The sequence below is a fragment of the Schistocerca gregaria genome, chromosome 5 (genome assembly GCF_023897955.1).
Source record: "Schistocerca gregaria isolate iqSchGreg1 chromosome 5, iqSchGreg1.2, whole genome shotgun sequence".
NCBI classification, from domain to species: domain Eukaryota; kingdom Metazoa; phylum Arthropoda; class Insecta; order Orthoptera; family Acrididae; genus Schistocerca; species Schistocerca gregaria.
The window spans coordinates 462,752,739-462,765,192 of record NC_064924.1 but is presented as its reverse complement, the minus strand read 5'-3'; the positions used below and the strand labels follow the sequence as shown (position 1 = coordinate 462,765,192).

General features: G+C 40.7%; 1 protein-coding gene across 5 annotated transcripts in view; it reads left to right on the top strand.

The window, feature by feature from the left end:
• LOC126272060 (transmembrane protein 268) overlaps nt 1–12,454 on the top strand; it is a 99,965-nt gene that overhangs the window by 56,105 nt on the left and 31,406 nt on the right. For 2 of the 5 annotated variants that reach the window (XM_049974587.1, XM_049974588.1), the window contains exon 7: nt 4,809–4,858. The exons of the other annotated variants lie outside the window; for them this stretch is intronic. In XM_049974587.1, coding sequence (XP_049830544.1) covers nt 4,809–4,852 — 44 coding nt within the window. In that variant the 3' untranslated portion in view covers nt 4,853–4,858. The remainder of the gene's footprint in view (nt 1–4,808; nt 4,859–12,454) is intronic. 5 annotated transcript variants of the gene reach the window in all.

Below are 12,454 nucleotides of genomic sequence, written 5' to 3'. Positions count from 1 at the left end.
ACACAGACATGTCATATTATTGTAAAAACCGAGTAATGCCCTAAAAGTTTCCCTCTGGACAAGATATCTACATCTATACTCTGCAATCTACCATGAAGTGCATGGCAGAGGGTATGTCCCATTGTACCAATTATTAGGATTTCTTCCCATTCCACTCATGTATGGAGCACAGGGAGAATGATTGATTGAGTGCTTCTGTGTGTGCTGTAACATTGTCCTCACACTCCCTATGTGAGCGATAAGTAGGGGGGCTGTAGTATATTCTTAGTCATCAATTAAAGGCAGTTCTTGAAACATTGTTAGTAGACTATTGTTAGAGAACTTTCTTATGGTTGCTTACATCTGTCCAACAGTTTGCAGTTCAGTTCCTCTAGCATCTCTGTGGCACTCTCCCACTGGTCAAACAAACCTTTGAAAATCCGTGCTACCATTCTTTGTGTACCAATCATAAGAATGACTGACAAATAACTACAGATAATGTTTCCCATACATTACAATCTTAAACGATATACAAAGATATCCGTGTTGCTAATTCACATTTTCTAATGTCATCTACGCACCAAGAACATCTGTGGCCTCTCTCTCTCTCTCTCTCTCTCTCTCTCTCTCTCTCTGGAATACAGAACACTGAACTTCCTTGATCAGTTTGCCATTATTTAACCCAGCTACATGTCACACAGACCGTTTCTTTCATTACAATCTTGATCACACCTTCCATTCCATTAGTTTGTTTTCCATTCTCTCCTAATAATTCCATTCTCTTCTAGTAATTCCCTATTAATTCCCAACATGCATCTCTCCAGTGCTCACTCAGCAACTGTCAGTGTTCCATTAAAAGTCCATGGGTGATTTTCATAATTAATTTCATTTGACATTATGGTGCACACTGTATAGCAAGTACATCACTGGCCTCAGATACTAATGTGTCATAAAACTAATTTTATGCTCCCTGCCATGCACGTTTTCGCCCCTTGGTGACTTGGCCACAGACCTTGAAGCTGACGATTATCCTTCTCTCATTTTATATCTTTTCCTGTGAATTAAATGACTGAGAATCAAGTAGTTTAGTCACTTTAAACCGTTAAACACCATCACTGCCATCACAATCTCACCCACATCATTCACAGTGCAGGAGGAGCTAGCGCTCCCCCCCCCCTGCCCAGACACTGACTTTCACAAACAGTTAAAAACATGTATGTAGAAAATGATTAAAATCTCTCATTTTACAATAAATTAGAGTGTATGACACCCAATGAAAAAAATTGTGATAAGTAAAATGTGGGCCTGGAAAGTAAGCTACCCATACGAAACAGTGCTATTCTAACATGTTACTATCTTCATTAGTATAGACAGTGGTATAATATGTTTCTGAAGTCACATGGGACACGATACAAGACACCGTATTCTAGCATTGTGGCCATCCATGCAGAACACAGATAAAAATAATTTGCAGTCGGTCTTGTATTTATATTGTCCTTTATCTTTGTTGGAAAATTGGACTCTCATGTTTGTAATTAACCTTCCATCACACCAAAACCAGTGTAGTGTATTTATCAAACTAATTCTATTCTGCAGCCATCCTCATATTTTTACTATTGTAGATTCATTATATGTTATACCTTTGTTAATAATTCTCTTGATACTGATACATCTAAAAATATTCTAATTTCGTAATGGAAAGCCTTTAATGTAATATCAATAATGGAAGAAGTAGAGGTGACAACAGGCTGTATTGTTGGGGTATTGGATGATACATAGGCACACAAACCAGACTGAAAATGTTGTTAAGCTTTACAATGTTATCCTTAAGGGAAACAGAGTAGTATAGAAAATATTCACACCTGCATTGTTACATTCCCCCAGGCAAGAGTTGAAGGAAAGAAAGCTGACAGTTGGGTGTGAGAGGTAGCAAACACAAAGGGTAAGAATGTGGTACTGTTGAGTTAACACTGATGGTCAGTGACATGGTGGAGTGGGCTGGGAGATGGTGGTAAAACTAAGGGGTGGGGTGGGGGGGGGGGGGGAGGGAGAGAGAGAGAGAGAGAGGAGGGTGTAAGTATAGGATGAGTGAAGTGCGGGAAGGGCAGGACAACAGGGGTGGAAGTGGATATGGGACAGGGGCTACCAGAGATTGAGGTCAAGAGGAGTGCAGGACCCGAGAATTTATTGTAAGTACAATTCCATCACAAAGTACAATGTTAAGAGAGGCTGATATTGAGAGGAGGCAGGAGGGATCCAGATGCTTCAGATGGAGAAGTACTCATCAATCCTGCTCTTGGCTACAGTTTAGCAGTGGCCTTTCATATGGATGGACAACTGAGTAGGGGGGTCATGCTTACATAAAAATCTGTATGCATGTTACTGAAAAACTGGTGTACGATATGACTGCTTAGACTGGTGGTTCTACATTTGATCTGATTGGCAGTATGTTCCAAAGCTGCCCCATGCAGTAAGGGCACCCTTTCCCATCCATCAGCATGCCCACGGCAGGGGCAGTTAGTGAGGGGTAACCACCAGATGGCCCGATTGTACACATTTTGCTCATGCCTGGATTGTTGGCTACTTATGCTTGGCCACTGGAGCAAGATCACATATGCTACAGTCAGCTGCAAAATGACCCACTTGTCAACCACTTGCCCACCCGTCTGGGCAAATGTGCTGGAATGGCCTTTGATGGGATATGCCTAACACAAGACTGGAAATTGATGTGCGTGGGAGTGCACAAGACAGGTCTTTCATCTGTGTCATTTCACAAGTAAATGACCCATGTAGCATAATGATGGTTTAGGACATTTTGTAGACTGGATTGGTAGTGAAACACCAACTTGGGAAGGGTGATAAAGACTATGGGTGGGGTTCTATCTCTGAAATCCAATATAACCTCCAACCCTTCCTCAAAACCATAGTTCCAACCCAGAAACTCCCCCATGGATACTTTTACATACTCATCCCAGCTATAACCACACAGCCGTCCTCTGCATGCTTCCCATAATCCTTAAATATAACCATCCTGGACATGCTGCATGCTTCCCATAATCCTTAAATATAACCTGCTCTGGTAGCCACACATGTTAACACAGTTGCTTCTGGGATTGTGAGGTGCACCAGCCCCAGGTCAAATCTGCCTAGCAGATTAACGATGAGGGTTTGATTAGCTAGCTAGCCTGAATGTGGTTTTAGGTAGTTTCTCAGATTGAACTAGGTGAACACCAGGCTGGTTCCTATGTTCCAACTCAGACACACTGCACAAACATTTAAAATACTCTTTCACACTTGCACACAGAATTTATTCTATATGCAGACATATCAGGTATGATGCTTCTGTCCTGGGCAGTGCATTGGTCCTCCAAACCATAGCCTCCAGCCTAAATTCCCATATGAAAGATGAAAAAATCACTTCCTTCATTATCAGTCAGCCATCCCCTTGCCATTACCGTAGATGCCACCTACCTATAAACCTACATCTCCCATATCCATGACCTTGTTGCTGCTGGATAATAGTACCTTCTGCTCCATCCACTCCACATGCTCTATCTGAGCCCAGCATTTCATATTCCTGGATGGTGACCTCCACTTCACTGATTGATCCACACAATCTACATCTAGCCCACTACCGAGCAACAGTACCTATATTTTGGTAGCTGCCATGTCTTCCACACCAAAAACTATCTCCTGTACTTTGTGGACACACATGGACAAACAATCGCTTGTCCAGTATGCTGAAGTTCCTACTGAGATCGTACATATAGGAATTATCCCCACCTAGTCCACAAAAACATGTACTGTGCCATATTCACAAATGCCACTAATTTTCTGACCCTCCTGGGAATCGGTTGCAAAGGAAGACCCCTTCCTATCTTCCCAGACAGGAACAACTGAACAGTTTCCTTCACGAGCTTTTCACCTACCTACCATTGTGCTCAGAAATGAGGAACATACTACCCGCCATACTTCTCATCCCAGTCTACACTACATCTTAGTCTGTACTCGATCAACATATACTAAAAGTACTTGGTGTGTGCTTCGTACCCCTGTAAAGACCCAGATGGAAGAACTGTCCTATACACATCAAATTCCATTTCCATCACAGGCATGTTATTCTGTTTTAGTTAGCTCTGAAACATGATATCATTCAAAAGCTTAACAATATTCCAAATCTTGTTCGTGTGCTTGTTGATCAGCTTTAATTTCGACATTTCAGTTCTTAAATACATCTCCCATTAGTGCAATTTTGTTTATCCTTTATGTCTTTTAAATTTTTACTGAATGTGTACATATTGATGTTAGAAAGTGCTGTAAAAAAGGTAGGTGGCTGCATATGTCTTTAGCAGATAAGTTGTGATGTTTTGCAGTGAATACTTAAACATTATTAGTTTTTTATTCCATGTGTTTCTCAGCAAGTACATTTAATAGATGTGTAAGAAGCACTCTCTCTCTCTCTCTCTCTCTCTCTCTCTCTCTCTCTCTGTGTGTGTGTGTGTGTGTGTGTGTGTGTGTGTGTGTGTGTGCGCGCGCGCACTGGTCCAGTTCACGCCATATTCCATCGAATCAAATGTAGTATTGCATCTGTTTCCCAACTTATTTGTGAAGAAACGCTCCATTAAATCTTGAAGTATTTTGTTGTCCTATTGTGTTTATTCAGAAAACTTAATAGCTTCACTCTCTCTCATTCACTTTGAATATGGGGTGGACTATGTTCACTTTGTTTCATGCAATGTTTCTCATGTTTTCACTTTCCATTAATAATGAGCTTCAGTTTCCAAGTGTTAGTGACTGTGTTTAAAATTATATTGTTTCTTTTCATGCAGCTGTTTATCAAAAGCCACGGGTGGCTTTAGTGGAAACATTTTGATCAGTTGTGAGTATGAATGAATATGTTTGTACCGATGATAAAACCTTGAAGTAGTGAATTATTTGTAGGCAGTATTCATGCATAGCGTTACGTTTTATAGTAATGCACGTTGTAGTACTTAGTTTCACAATGTTTATTTTGAAATTGTTACAGTTACATATACTTCATTGAATTATTGCTATCGGTGTCAAATTTTCTAAGATATACCCTCTAGTATATTTAAGCTGATATGCAAAACTTGAGGATAAAAGTAACTTCCATATGACGATACGTCACTGTCAAGTAGCATTGCACAGTGAATCGTTGACCATACACTATAGCACAGCATAGTACTAAAAGAAATACAAAAGGAGACAAGACAGACATTTCACATTAATTCAAAGGCCGTAGTTACTGTGAACTCGCCGCAATTCACGAGCCTCTGGTCTTTACAAATGTTGGGACATAGTTCTCAGTAGGGTATGTGATCACCACAGATGGCAGTGCATGCTCTGTACATGGGTTCCCATGCTGCCCACAAGGTTGTTAAGGAATTCTTGCAGCAGGATATTCAATTCCTGGTTGACTATTGCTCGATTGTTGTTGGTGTACGTGTATGTGGTGCAATTCATCTCCCCAACAGATCCCACATATACTTGATGGTATTTAAATCAGGGTAATGGGGAGGCCAGTCCATTTGCTGAATACCTTCTCATCTCACGAGCTCCTCTACCTGCACTGTTAGATGCTGTCACACATTCTCGTACATAAAAATTAAGTCTGGGCCAAACGCATCCCTGAAAAGATGCACATGGGGAAGGAGTATAGGGTCATAACAACTTTGACCGATGCACCATGTTCAAAGATTTGTAGGTCAGTACAGCCATGCAACATTATACCTCCCCACACCTTAACGCCTGATACCAAAATGATCACATTTGAGAATGCGGAACATACCTTCATGTGGCAAGAGGTGGGGATGTGTAATACACCCAGGAACATTGTCAAACATGATCATTCTTGTGGTCTAGGTATTATGCTGTTGGAAGGCATAATGTTGCCAGGGAGTGCTGACCTCTAAATCTTTGAACGTGGTACAATCACTGGTCATTGTTATTTTGGCAATGTACTCCTTCCCTATATGCATCTGTTTGGGAGTTGCATTCAGCTCTGACTCCATTTTTATGGATGACATTGTGGACTGCATTGAACTGCGCAGGTGAATAGAATGAGAGGACGGGACGGGTGTGCCCTTTCCTCTGACATGAATCACATTGAAGTTCTTTGGGGTGAGGTTCGGAGATGTATTGCGACACATCCACATCCACATGCACCAATGAACATCGAGCAGTAGTCAACCTCACCAGTGGAGGAATGGAATGCCCTACTACAAGAACTCTTTACCAACCTAGTGGCCAGCATGGGAGCATGCTGCAGAGTTTGCAGTGTCATCCATGGTGATCAAGCACCCTATTAAGAACCTGACCCACCATTTGTAGTGCCCAGGGAATCATCATAGATTACGATGACTTAGTTGTATTTATTGTCTTTGAATAAAAGTGTCATTTCTTTTTATCTCATTGTGTATTTCTTTTAGTTACCTTCCGTATTATGCTGTAGCAGTTTGTTCTTTCTACGTATGGTCGAAGTTTCATCGAGATATCTTACTTTTCAGTGACACATCGTGCGAAGGCTACTTCTGTTCTTAAGTTGTGCACACCAGTATGTTATAGAGCAGTGTTACCTCTTATGAATGCTGCCAGAACAATTTTACTTGGGTCTGATTAATTATGGAGAAACTGTCTTAATTGGATTCTATTATAATTAATTTGGAGTTTACAAGTAAGGAGAAAAATATAACAACTAAACTATAGTCATTATAACAAAAAAGATGAATAGTTGTAGAGATTTGATACACCTGCATCTTTGAGTATACTGAAAGCATGTGCCAAATTTGGAATGTGATTATATCATAAATGCAGTAGAAGGCTCTGGATTAAAGAATTTGAAATTTCTGATTGAAACTCGGGAGACAGGAAAAGAAAACATAAAATCAAGCAAAATGAACAAAATTCTGGCAGTGCTATGCAGCCTTCTTGGAAATTTATGCCTCTTCATCCCAGGTGCAGGCTGAGGTCCATTGTCTTCTGGGCTGCCAAAGATCAATAACTGTTCGGGGTGTCTTCCTCTGTGGTGGTCAGGCCACCAGTGGATCACTTCTTGCTGAACTGTTAGTGATGTTATGTTTTTTTGCATCGACAATGGTGTCTTGTTACCCCCACCCCCTCCCTCGCTACATTTTGAATTTGTAAGAGACATTTTCCTATCTTTAACCCATGTCATGCTGAATTATGTAATGAACCTTTCACTGATTTGAAACTGCTTCAAGCTCTTGACTTTTCACAAGATATGGCCCCAGACGACCCTGACCCAATTTATAATTAATTGATCCATTGTCTCAGTGTTACTTAAATACTCCGTTTACTAAGTGTCTTCAACTGTATTTGGCTGGAAGATGTTCTTCACTATGTTGAGATACTATGATTGTTCCAATCCTTAAAACAGACAAAAACCCAGTTTCCATTAACATCTGCTGACCGATTAGCTCCACCAACATGTTGTCTGAAAATTGCCTGAAAGTTTTCTAGCCCAATGATATGATAGCTTCTTGAATTGCAGGGCCTTTTGTCTGCCTATCAGTGTAGTTCCTGGGAGGGACAATCCACAGTCTGATTATGTTGGAAACAATAATCCGACAGGCATTTTCTAAACCCCAATACCTTGTTGGAGTCTTTTTTAACCTACATAAGACATATGAGACCATTTGGCGCAATCTCAATTTACTTACCTTCCATGACTGGGACAATCAAGATTCTATACAATTTTTTTTTTTATTCACCACTTTTTATTTCGGTGATCGTTTCAGCTTAGAGTTGGTGCATTACTCAGCTCCCCATGTGTCTTTTTACAACTCAGTGCTCAGCAAGTTGTTACTTTAAACCCTTAAATTATTTTTTTAAATGTGGCTCCATTTTAGTGATCATCAAATTGTAGAAAAAGCGGACAGGCCAACAGTTTATCTCATGTATATTCTTTACATGGCCTTAACAGTGCTTGCCACCAACAACAGTTATGAATTCACGTGAGCAATCGTGGTCATTCCTTATAGCCTTGAATGAGGAAAATATGTACCATATATATGCTTCCATGAATCCCTTACATTAGAATTTGGGAAGAGTAATTCAGATTTTATTAACTTTGGGAGCCATTGGAACCAGGAATATTGCCTACTTAAGAAGACTGTTGAGATATTCTAAATACTTCAAGCTACAATTTTCCAAAGAAGATCATGACATTACAGGTTACACTCATGGTGACTGGGCTGGCGACTTATGAGATAAAAAACTGGTGGCTGATTTTCTATCTCCTATGTCCCCAGCTCAGTCACCATCAGTTTAACCTGTGATGTCATGATCTTCTTTGGAAAATTGTTCCATTTTTATACCTTAGGATTCACTTTACAGCTTGCCAGTGGGATATTCCAGGGTTATTATTAAACCAACTCAAAACTCCAAATATGTATGCTAGATCTGGTCTAGTACCTAGTTGTGCATACATTCAGCTACCAATGGCTTCTTTACATGGGCTTTCTTCATGTCATCTCTTGCTCTCTCTGTTTTTGGGCTCATTTCATGAGTTAATACTTGGTTATTGTCAAGTGGTGTTCATACTGGATTACAGTCTTCTATGTTATGCTTTTGTAAAATCTAATTTATGTAATGAGTCTGATCCAGCCATAAAAGTCCAAGCTTACGATCTCGTCACTCAGATCCCTAGACAATTGTATACTTCTCCCAGGTCCTTTAGTTTAAGTTGATCCTTTAGTTGTTCTTTAAATGCAATTTTCTGTTGCATATTGCCACAAAATATCATCAAGTCATCTACGTAAACAGCTACAATTGATATATCACGTCCTTGGTTGAAATGCTGTTATCTGAACTGTTGTCCTTGTGTCATCTTGAATCGTAATGTTCTCCTTATTTGTGAACAGAATAGATATTTGATTTGGTTCCAGCAAATGATCACATGTTCCTGGCTTGTTATTATTCTCGTGAATTATTTCTTCTCTAAATATTACATCTCTGGGTTTAATGATTTTTTGTTGAACTGGATGGAACAACCAGTATGCCTTGCTGTCTCCACAGTATCTGACAAGTATGCACTGAACACATTTCTTGTCCAATTTGTGCCTAATGGTTTTTGGTAAGTGGACAAATGCCTTATTACCAAATAATCTTAGACGTCGGAGGTTAGGTTTCTTTCCTGAGAAAGCTTCCTCTGGCATCATGTTGTTCAAAGCTTTTGTTGGTGATCTGTTAATGAGGTAAACTGCGGTGGAGACTGCTTCCCCCCAAAAATTTGTAGGTAATTTCGCTTCAAATAACATACATCTACTGTATTGTGCTCTTGGTTGTATTACTGACATAAAATGGTCTGCAGTGATTGCAAGGAAGGAAGATTGTGTTTAACCTTCCTTTGACATAGAGGTCATTAGAGACTGAACACAAGCTTGGATTGTGTCAAGGATAGGGAAGAAAATCAGCCATGCCATCACAAAGGAACCATCGCAGCATTTGCCTGCAGAGATTTAGGGAACTCTCACAAAATCTAAAACTAGATGGCTACACACAGATTTGAACCATTGTGCTTCTGAATGCGATGCTACTGGCTGACCACTGCACCACCTTGCTCAGTGCAGTGATTGCACTGTTGTTGGTATATGACATGGCTGCTTTCACTGTTGGTCCTATCACTGTTGGGATAGAATAAGCCTGTGACAGGAATGCAGTAGGTTGTACTGTGGTGGATTGAGCAGGTCTTCCACATAGATACGGCCCCTCTGGAAAGGGTTGGGATTGGGTGTGCCATAAGGATGGATCAGTTTGTTGTATCAATTGGGTGGGCAATGGAATACCGTTTTGGGGGAATTGGGAAGGATCTTAGGTTTGATGTCCCTCAATTCTGGGTATGATGACAGTCAAGCCTTAGCAAAGTATATGGTTCAGTTGCTGCAGCCCAGGGTGATACTGAGTGACTAGGGAGCAATCATTTCTTGCTGATTCTTGGAAGTGGTGGGAGGATTAGGGGTGTATGATGATATGGCTTGGGAAATCTGTGTGCAGACTATGCTTGGAAGGTAGTATCCAACTGTGAAGGCCTCTGAGTGACCACATCATACTGGGCAAGAGAATTCTCTTTACTGCAGGTATGCTGTCCACAGATGTCCGGGCTGTATATTAGTGATTTTTTGATATGCAGTGAAGGACAGATGCTAAAACACAGATATCGTTGGCAGTTATACGTTTTGATGTGGACAGAGCTGTGGATGAGACCTTCAGAGAAGTGGTTAGGGTGTTTTGGCCCTGAGTTCATATCATGAAGATATGATCAATGAGCCTGACTGCCCATAAGAAAGGTTCCATGCAGGTGCTCATGACTGTGCCATGGATTTGTTTATATACCTTCCCTCAAAAGGAATTAGTTGTTTGTGTGGGTTGCGGAAGACTCAAGTGCGAGGCTGACCCAGTCCACCAACCCAGCACTTCCTGCTCTAGTCTTGTCACTGGCTTATCCTACCCTGTCGGAGGCAGGGCCACCTGTGAAAGCATCCGAGTGATATAGCAACTCTGCTGCAACCACTGCATACCTTTTATTGATGACAACCAATCAGCTGTCCACCAGAATGAATGGCACCACCAAACTGTAGCCAAGAACAAGGTTGATCCGCCAGTGACACAACATGTAGCTGTGCACAATGTGCATGTGGTCAGTGGCTACTAAGCAACTCTTGCGGTGTGGGTCCTTATCTCCTGAACTACGCAGATGGAAGCTACCCTTGCAACACATTCTTCGCTCCCATAACCCTCCTGGTCTTAATCTCCACTAACCCACTGTACCCACATCCTGTATCCAACAGTTTCCCATTCCTGTCTCCTGTCACCCCCAATCAGTCCATTTTCATCCTGCGCCTCACCTCACCAGCTCCCGTAACTGTGTATTGCATTCATACTCCCTACCACATTCCAAACCAGCAAACCTTCTGCATCTCTCTGAGCCATTAGCTACCCATCTCTAACCTCTCTTTCTGCCTCCAACCACGCTCTCCTTCTACCCCCCCCCCCCTGCCCCCCTCCCCACATCTGAAAAATAACCCCCTCCCAAGACCACCCTAGTCCACCTGTCAAAATGTAAAATTCGGCAGTGTGTGTCCAGCCATCACAATGCAGGTGCACAAATGCGCATGCTTGCACTTGCTCATGTTTTGTGTGTGTGTGTGTGTGTGTGTGTGTGTGTCTAGCTCATCAAAGGATTTATTCAGAAACCTAGCAAGTTTCCTTTCTCTCTTATGCATGTCTGTCAACAACTCAGCACTTCTGCTATTTGGTAAGTGGTCTTCTTTACTCCTACATTATTTATATTCTGCCAGAACATTATTTACTAAATTTATACTTTCTCCCCAAGTATGAAATAGCTCAAAAGTAACTTTTGCCTAAACCCCTTTTGCTGACACATCTTTTGAATTTTGAGCACTTTATATTGTTTCAGTATTACAGGAATTCTTATATAGTCAGGAAAAATAACATTTTTCAACCTTGCATTCAATATTTCCATATTTTTCTCGCATATTAAGTGATAATTTATGACTGGCAATTTTGTGTGTGTGTTTGCTTCATGTTAGTTACTTGTAACTTGTACTGCTGGCAGTTAGCAACTACAGGTGTCCCTGCTGTGCCTTTGATAAACATTTACCCTGATGTATTTAATTTATGGAAATTTATAACAAAAGACAGACTTGCAAGTTACATAAAGAAGGATATTTTCTTTCTGGTCACTTGGAGGAAGGCAAGTAAATCCAAAGGGTAGAAAGGCCTTGAGGATTCATACCGAGAATACACTTCATCAGGAGTAAAGAACAAGCCGAAGACAGGGGAAAAAAACCTGATTTTGGACATAGAAAGGTGGTGGTAAAACACAAAATGATGTTGCAAATGAGAAATACATTGGGTCTGGAAGGCATTGCAGCTATTCAGATTCTGAAGTGCCCATCATGTGTTGCAGGGACATTAAACCTTGTATATATGAGCTAAAAAGCCGTGTTGTTGGGATCACAATGACAGATCTGCTAATTGCCTCACTGCATATTTACACAGGGTTGCTTTCACAGAGATAAAAGTCAACAGTTCGCTTACTAATATGTATCTGCTCTCATGTCCTATTAACAAAGATTATCTAAAGTTATTGTTGCTCATGCTTTTCAAAATAAAAGGCTCCATTCAAATTGCCTACTGCAGGTAGTAAAAAGTAAGATTCTTACAAAGTAGCTGAATAGTTTAATGTTGTGAAATATGTGTGTCGCCCATTTTTGCGTACTTATTATATTTAATTATGCTGATGATTTCATTAGTTTTCACCATGATGTGCTTTCTTTCTCAAAGGTGGTATCATTCCCCCTTCTAAAAGTAGTGGCTCCATATGCCTTTTTAAATAAAAATGATAGAATCTATGTGATATGTCACACAATTTTAGTGGTGGCATCCATCACAGATAAAGTTTTGAAGCCTC